Genomic DNA, 9,261 nt, shown 5'->3' on the forward strand with positions numbered 1-9,261 from the left:
AAAAAATGTTAACTGTAGTCCATTATCATTATTTTGTTGATCCCGTTTGAATTGTCCCTCGAAACACATATATTTTTTTGTCAGTAATATGTTTAAGTATCAGGCTGTGAAGATACACAGTTAGAGAAACTACACACCAGAAGTCACATAAGTGACGTCAGGATTTTCTCCCTCCAAAAGTTAACCGGTGATGCTAAGATTCCTGTGTTTTTGTACCAGAATGTTGTCACACAATGGTCTTGCTTGTTCTTTCTCTTCACGGCTGATATATGCACCAGGAGCTGCTGAATAAAACTAAGAAACTAACACAAACAACAACAAAAACTTACTTGACTTGTAAAACTATGTTTTAAATTGACAAACAACATATGTGTTTTTTTTTTGTTTGTTTGTTTGTTTTTTGGCATAGTTTAAACAGAATCAAAAAATAATTTGTCTCTCACCATAGACAACCATTCATTTTTTCCCCCCAGAATTTAGATTTAGACTGATTTAGGCACTCTATGGCCAGTTTGCTAGCCGGTAGCTACTCTAGAGTTAGCAGCATAATCACAGGTGTGAGCTGTCCCTGATGTTTTTGGGAGCTTTGAAATCATTAAATCAACATGAGTAATGTAAAATGGCTGTAATGTTAAGCAGTTCCCCAAGAGAGGCAGCTAGCTTAACGTTACCACTGCAATAAACCAGATCCACCAGGTCAAAGAAGGCCAGATGGGAAAAAAAGATCTTATTTTGAATTTTCCTTTCCTACAGGTTATGTTCAGTGCTATTTAACCAATGCTAATATGCTAACACACTAAATTGGTAACATGGTAACCATTATACATGCTAAATATCAGCGTGTTAGCATTGTCATTGTGAACATGTTAGCATGCTGGCATTAGCATTTAGCTGTCCCTAAGTACAGCTTCACTGAGCTGCTAACATAGCTGTAAACTCTCAGTTAGGATGTTTCTATCATATTCATTTGATTGTTTTGTAATAATACTGAATGATGTTACTGTTGTTTGTTGTAAAATGTTTAAAATGTCTGTGTGTTCTTTTCCTCTTTAAATCTCCTCTTTTGTGATTGAAAGTTCTGTAATAAAGTCACAGTGCTATAAAAATCCAATATTTGCATCAGTGACATTAAAATGATTTAAAATTGCTATTGATTCTTTTTCACACCGTTTAACTTTATAGAATTTATTGTTCTACACACACTCGCTCATGATACATGACAATTTCCAGCTGAGTGACCTCCTGTAAACAGCACTGCTGGTTAATTCATTGTGAGCTGCACCTTTTGCAGCCCTAATCTCAATTATTCACAGTTCTGTCATTGCTGTGTTATGCAAACACACAGTACATGTCTGCTTCATAAATCTCCATGCAGTGTCTGGTGTTGTGAATTATCCTAACATGGCGAGAAAACAAGCAAAGCCTTTTAGCTGTTGAGGCAATATTGATTTGATTTGCTTCCTAAAAGGGGGAATTTATAGATCCACGCCGTCTTCTCCAGAGAGTGATATTAGTTTCCCTCAGGAGGAAAGGATACTGTCTGAGCGAGGCGTGAAGAATTGGCTCCAGATTCAGCAGGAGCGTGGGCCCCTTCGTGAATGTATAACATGTTATTAAAGGAGAGAAAGTTGTTACAGGACTGTTTCTCTTGAAGGTAACCCAAAGCTATCCAGTTCTGTGGTCGCAGGAAGAGAATTTATTTCTCGCGGCACACGGAGCACCAAGACAGCTGACGACACTAAACCCTCATCTCAGTTTCTCTGCCTTCCTCTCCTTCCTCCGTGCTTTCTTTTCTTCTTCACTCACTCTGAGTTGCTGCCTCAGCTACTCTCATTTTCACAAACACCACAGTTTCATTTGAGGAACAGTTTGTCCTGTGTGTTCAGGCTGGAGGCAGTTTTCATGGTCACAATCAACTCTCTTACCCACCGGTGATTGGCCAAAGTCTCCCATCATGGGCTTGAGACTTTTTAAAGCCTAAAAACAGAACAAAGAGGAGAAGCAGAAGTCTTTTTTTTTCTTTCGGAAATCACATTATGCTGAAATATTATTGTGGAAATTTTGCCCAATTACACCAAAAATAAACTGCCTACCCCAGCTTGAAGCACCAATCTGAAAGGCCATATTCTACTTTGTCGTGGTAATGATGCTAAGCTGACATTGCTGTGTTTGCACTACTTTTCCCAGAGATCACTGAGTAATGTCAGCAGCAATGTGAGGTATTTCTACTTACATTTTACATTAGGCTAATGAAGGTGTGTTGCTTCACTAATGCTGCGGCAGAAATGAAAAATAACGCCTTTCCTGTTACCGTGTGACAAATCCAGCTATGTTTTCTGACGACTGGAAACATATTGACTCCCGAAGTGTTAGCAAACTGCATTAAACTGGTGTGGTTACATTACAGTAAGACAGAAGAGGACATTTTGGTCTTTGTGTAAATGGACACGACAAAAAGCATTTATGCAAACTTGAGTCTCAGAGCCCAGAGCACCAGAGGAGTGTTTGTTTACACCACCAGCAAAGGAGCGTTGGACTGCTGACGGAGAGCGGGACCAGAATGATAAGGAAGAAACATCATCTGAAATGAAGTTTTGCAGACAATACATCATTGAAATATCCAATTTGATTATCTTTTCTTGTATTTTGACCATGTAAACTATTACTGTTTTAAACTATGGTTCAGACAGACCAATCAAATGAAGTTAACTTATTAAACCATGTCCTGTTTGACATAAGTTCATAACTGTTATTTTTTTCTCTTTCTGCTGATAATTTCATTGTTTGTGTTTTAGAGTTTTACAGTAACATGACACCTGGGAAACTCAAGTACAACTGAAAGCTCAGAGTAATGTCGTATTATAGCCCATACAGAAAAAAAAAATCACAATGATCACAATGATCTTATCAGTTACGTACAGAAGTGAAAAGTAGCACACAATACACTCACAATTTAGCTATAATACACTCACTGACTACTGACACTATTTTTACTCCATATACTACTGTATTTATACACTACATTTAAATAATTTGTCCACCACTGGTTTATCAAATTTTCAGGAATTCTATTTTTGAAAACTTTGTAAAATCCCAATCCAATCCAATCCAATTTTGCAGTCCTAATTATAAATATCTGATTGAACGTCCTGAATCTTTAGTTTAAGAATGTACTCATTATATTCTTTTCTATATCTATTGCATAATAGTGTACTAAGCAATTATCTGTGCAGACACATCACATGTATGTCAGCACATGTGCATTATCAGTCTTGTTTAAAGACTTAGTTGGTCACATTTTTTTTCCATTTGTGGACAGTTTGGAGTCCTGGCAGAGAAGTGATGCATCTGTGGAACAGAGGGTTTTTCCCAGCGACAATCGGTAGTGAACACTGATAACAAAGACAGACAGACTGACTGACTGACTGACTGACTGACTGACTGAGGTGGTATAAGAGAGCTGAACTGAGCTGAGAAAGAAAGGCTGACACCATGATGCAGACACTGGCCTTCCTGCTACTTCAGGTAGCATATGGTGAGTAACATGCCTTAGAATTGAACCCAAAAATGGGACAGCTGTTGGAAAAATACAGATGTTAGACAATAAGATTACGCACTACATTCATTCAGTAATAGAATATACTGTTGTAATGTGTTTGTAGTTTTTGGATGTGGCACACCGGCTGTCAAGCCTGATACCAGCAGGGTGGTGAATGGACAGGATGCTCGACCCCATAGCTGGCCATGGCAGGTACTGTAACCACAATGTTTTAAATTCACTTGAGAAAGTACGGTAGACCGGGAGCAATTGTAACATTTTTTTACATTTACATTTTCACTCATAACTCAGACTACTTGAAATGAAATAATAAACCCATAATATTAAATTTAATGCAATAAGTCAGTCTGTTGCATATGCCCCTTGGTAAGGGGCAGTTGTAACAATGGTTGGGGGTGTTATTGACACTGAAAGACAATGTCATACATACATATTTGAACTGAGTTAAAGATACTTTTATTTAGTGAAATATGTTCATTTTCTAACAGACAAATGGGTACTTAAAATGGGCCGTGTGGCTTGTGTAACGATTGCCCCCAATTTTGCAGCCATGATAAACTCTCAGTCTCGTTTTTGTGTTAATCCACAGTTATCTAAATTGTCAAAATTTACATCCAAAAAGTAACTTTAATACTTTAAAATCAGTTTTTACTTGAAACGTAGGTGCAGGCATAATCATTTTAGGTTGTTTGTGATTGGAGGGATTACGTGTGTTACAATTGCCCCTGGTCTCCCCTAATTATAGAGCAACTATTCTCTTATTTAGAATTATATTCTGATTATTCATGTTTGTTTTGTTTTGTTTTTTCAGATCTCCCTGCAGGTGAAGCACGGCAGCCGATACCATCACACATGTGGAGGGACTCTGATTGCACCTCGCTGGGTGCTGACTGCTGGACACTGCATCTGGTGACTAATAAGATGAGATAGCCACTGTGTGACTCAAGAGATATTGAACGAGAGCTCAGTGGGTTATTGAAGTAAACAAACAGAAACAGTGTGGACATGCAATGAGACACACATGAGCTCCAGAGAAGTGTAGAAATATACCGTAACAGTGGGAAATGTGATCTGAAATGATAGAAACTACAGTGTGTTGCAGGCCAGGAGATGTGTACCGTGTGGTGTTGGGAGAACACGACATGAGCCAGCAGGAGGGCACTGAACAGATCAGAGATATTCTCCGCATCATTGTCCACCCCAAGTGGGACATTGACTTTGTGGCTGATGGGTGAGTTTATTTTGACTTTGGAACATGAAAAAAAAAGTATTTCTCCACTGCAAATCGACAGATAACCTCAGTTTTAAGCATAAATGTCCATCTGCTCAATCTACCTGTGATGTTTCTCTCCCAGCAATGATCTTGCCCTGCTGAAACTGGATAAAAGCCCCATCATGAATGACAGCGTTGGCGTGGCTTGTCTTCCAGAGGCCGGAGAGATCCCTGCCCATGGGACACCGTGTTACATCTCTGGCTGGGGCAATCTTTACAGTAATGTCGCCGCGTCGTCATCTGTCATCCAGCCTTTGCATTGATATCTGATGTCTGATATGTGATATCACTGCAGATTTTCATTTGTGTAGAAAATTAATGGGTGATTTAGACTAAGACTGGTTCAAATGTTGTCCAGAATTTAATTTGTAGCATAAAACGTGAGCAGTGGTTGACATTAACAAATGCACAGTCTGCACTTTCTGCCATTGTTGGGCAATAATTTGGAATTCAGTACTTACATTGTAGTTACTAATCCCTCTAACACTTTAGTATTTTGTTTATTTTTTATTTTGAAACGATATATTTTAAATATTTTATTTATTTATTTATTTTTATGATCCCAAATGTTCAAACAGAGAAATTAGTATTCAAGGTAATGTATGTTTCCTGCCAGTCGCTCGTTGCTATAACTTCCCGGAAAATGTGGAACATGTTTGATAAGTCAGGAAGAGAGGAAGGAAGTCATCGAACAGGACTCTGCCTTGTACTTATCTGTCATTGAGCTGCTCTGTCCTCTCTTTCTCAGCCCACGGCCCCATGCCTGATAAGCTGCAGCAGGCCCTGCTGCCTGTGGTGGAGTACAGCGTGTGCAGTCGCAGCGACTGGTGGGGCATCAACGTGAAGAGCACCATGATCTGTGCAGGAGGAGACGTCGTCTCCGGATGCAACGTGCGTGAGGCAGCAACAAATAAGCAACTGAACTGCCTGCCGTGAACAAGGTCAGCTACCTCATAGTGTTTGCGTCTGTCACTCAGGGAGACTCTGGAGGTCCTCTGAACTGCTTGGGTCAGGATGGCAGGTGGTACGTCCAGGGTGTAACCAGCTTCGTTTCCTCCCGTGTCTGCAACGAGGTGAAGAAGCCCACTGTCTTCACTCGCACCTCTGCCTTCACAGACTGGCTCAGTGACGTAAGTTCATCAATAGACTCTGTTTGATCACACAGGAACGAACCGCAAATGAACCACTCAAAATGTCACCCGTAAATAAAACATTTCATGTGTCAATAAGTCATGTTTTCTCATCAGGTCATGCTGCATTACTGAGCACCTGCCGGACACAAGTTGATCAGCTCCAGAAAATAATGAGGTCCCAAGTCCCAATGTTTTCTCTGTTCATTTCACATCAGGGTCAGACACAGAAAAACATCTCTGTCATCACTGAAAAACATTAGAAAATAAAGAGACAATATATTCCAATAATACTATAAAAACCTTTCATGTGTCTTCTATCAGTGCGCCTCTGGTTGTAAATTGTTGGACCTGCATTTTAATCAATGTTGCCTAAGTGCTTAATGTCTAATTGTGTCAGAGGTGGCAAAAATACACATATTCTTTACTCAGGTAGAAGTACAGATATTTGTACTCTTGTAAAAGTAAAAGTATTAATCCAACTTCTTTACTCAAGTAAAAAGTACAGACTGAAATGTACTCAAAGTATAAAAGTATAAAGTAGCACTCTGCCTTGTTACATCTTTAAGTTGTTTTTCATCTTGTTACATCTTTTTCATCTCGTTAGGTCTTGTTCATCTTGTCACGTCTTACATTTCTTTTCTTGTTGCATCTTTTTATGTTTTTGTTGTCGTGTACATCTTTTTTGTCTTGTTACATCTTGTTTGTCTTGTTATGTCTTTTTACATTGTTTTAGTCTCATTGCATCTTTTATGTTATCTTTTATATTTTTCATCTTCCTGTGTCTTTTTAGCCTTGTTGTGTATTTTACACTGTTTTTTGTCATTTAAGTCTTTTTTATCATGTAACATCTTTAACAGCGTTTTCCCTGTTGTCATGTCATTTAAGTCTTGATACATGTATTACATCTTGTTATATTGTTTTATGTCTTGTTAAATCTTGCTAGTCTTTTACGTATTTTACACTATATTACACTTCAGTCTTAATATTGTAATATTGTTCAATTCATTTGGCTTGAAATCGATCTTGATGATTGGAAAGTGGGACAGTACAGATATAAGTTAAAATGTACTGAGTAAAAGTTAGAAGTTGTCTGAAAAATAAATACTCAAGTAAAGTACAGATACATGAAAAATCTACTTAAGTACAGTAGTTTTACTTAGTTACTTCCCACCTCTGATTTACATCACATGAATGTTAAAACAAACCAACTGCAATCTGCATTTTTCATGTCTTAATAAAAGGTGAGAGAAAAGTGTAGAAAGACTCACCGTCTCTGTAAAAATGCACAGTAGCACTTCATATTTCATCCCCCCCTGTTGTGTGATAAGAGGAATGAGGAATGGCTGCCCATCAGCGTGTGTGGAGGACTTATGAAGCCGTCTTTCCTATCAATCATCACCAAGGTCGGCCAAGTGTCGGCGCTGCTGAACGTACTGTCTGACACACCCAGGTGGGAGCCGAGCTGGAGACCAGCACTTCACATGAGATAAACTGCAGCGATAGGTTACCTTGATGCATGACCTCAGCAGACTGCTGCATCAGATAAAAGAGGCATTTTGAGCCGCTTTTGACAAATATACATCCAGCTGACAACTGGCTTTGCTATTTGTAACATTATGGAATATGATAATACACAAGATAACAAGCTCACAACTTTGTTTGAATCTATCATGTTTTAAAAGGTTTACATTTAGAGTCATTAATGTAAGAAAAGGACAAATAACAACAACAAAAGATGTAATTTGATGATGTTGTGAAGTAGTGTTGGATCATGGGAGTTGTCTTCACTGTTCAACAACCACCTTAGCAGATGAAAAGGCAAAATTCATGTTTGTGGATGAGGTAGTATTAACATTTTACTGAGATTATGCTTAGCGTGTAAGATTTAGTGGCATCTAGTTGTGGCCTGCAGATTGAAAACACCTCACCTCACCCTCCCCTTCCAAATCTGGCAGCAAAACGTGCAATAAACATGAACAGCCAAATTAGGAGCCAGTATTAGTTTTGTCACTTCTGGGATGTTGTACAAACATGGCTGTGCAACATGGCAGACTCAGTGGAAGATGACCTGTGCCCTCTCTAGATATAAAGTGCTCATTCTAGGGTAACAAAAACACAATGATTATTATTTACAGGTGATACACTAATATAAAAATATTATATTCATTAAATCCCTTATACACTGGACCTTTACAAGCAATACAACAGTGTACAAATACTCTACCAAAAGTAAAAGTGCAAAAGTATTAACATACTAAAAATATTGGGGAGACCAGGCAGTGTTATAACTCCGGGTTAGTTGGAACAGTTTAACTAATCAGAAAAGATCTGTGATGATGTCATCAATATCATACACTCCCATTTCCTTTTTCAGTTCACAGAGGAAGTGGCTTGTTTCTGTGAACAACACTGTGTATTATATGACCGAAAATCAAGATTATTTCTGCCTAGCTTTCTTTGTATTATAGATACAACAGTTTGACTTATTAAATGTCTTCTGGGGTGGGGACAGTTGTAACACTTCATTAAAATGCTGAGAATTTCTGCATTGTGTTCATGGAACATTTTGCAAGGCCAAAAGAAGTGTGAGTCAAGTGCGTACATTGTCCCCACAAAGCCTGCAGCCCAGGAGCGGCCATCTACATGTGGCACAGCTGTGACGGTGATTAAACCCTGATGTGACACACACACATTCAGGAATACAGCCCACAAGTACACCCACATAAAGATTTAGAAGTGTTCTGTCGCTTGAAATTGTTCATTCAGACCTGTTTGTTCTTTCTTTTTGATAAAGATGTTTCATAAATTGGATAGTGTGGATGTTAATCCAGTAAAGCTACTGTTTTACAATTCATCCCAGAAGTGGGGTAGGTTGTAACAACAGAACTCTTCGTATTTCACATTAACTCACTTAACCTGTGATTGTGTAGTAGACGTCCAAGTGACTTTAATTCATAGTAGACAAGAATGGGAACCCACTGAGTTACTGATGCTCAGTGTTCCTACCATCTGCAGTACCAAAGTACCAAAAATAAATGTACTCATTTTGCAGAACAGCCCATTTCAGAATATCACATTACAGTTATTAATGCATCAGTATCATTAATGCATTCATATCTTATGATAAAATATCATAATTAATTTGTTCATTATATTCTGTATTATAAACATGGATCTGCATAATAACTAAAGTTATCAGATAAAGGTAGTGTAGTAAAAAGTACAATAGTGCAGCAGAAGTATAAATTAGCAGAAAACTGAAATGTGCAGGTAAAGTACAATTACCTCAAAACTAT

At 38.3% G+C, this 9,261-nt stretch overlaps 1 protein-coding gene across 1 annotated transcript; it reads left to right on the plus strand.

Annotated features, from left to right (window-relative positions):
- Positions 1 to 3,415: 3,415 nt before the first annotated feature.
- LOC146323564 (chymotrypsin-like elastase family member 3B) lies at positions 3,416 to 6,603 on the plus strand. Its single transcript, XM_084722142.1, has 8 exons — positions 3,416 to 3,535; positions 3,663 to 3,751; positions 4,371 to 4,468; positions 4,662 to 4,790; positions 4,915 to 5,051; positions 5,581 to 5,723; positions 5,810 to 5,962; positions 6,080 to 6,603. The coding sequence occupies exons 1-8, from the start codon at positions 3,493 to 3,495 to the stop codon at positions 6,095 to 6,097; spliced, it is 810 nt and encodes a 269-aa protein (XP_084578268.1). The 5' UTR covers positions 3,416 to 3,492; the 3' UTR covers positions 6,098 to 6,603.
- Positions 6,604 to 9,261: the final 2,658 nt, after the last annotated feature.

This window comes from Lutjanus erythropterus, chromosome 7 (assembly GCF_056507025.1).
Source record: "Lutjanus erythropterus isolate fLutEry1 chromosome 7, fLutEry1.hap2, whole genome shotgun sequence".
Lineage (NCBI taxonomy): Eukaryota > Metazoa > Chordata > Actinopteri > Lutjaniformes > Lutjanidae > Lutjanus > Lutjanus erythropterus.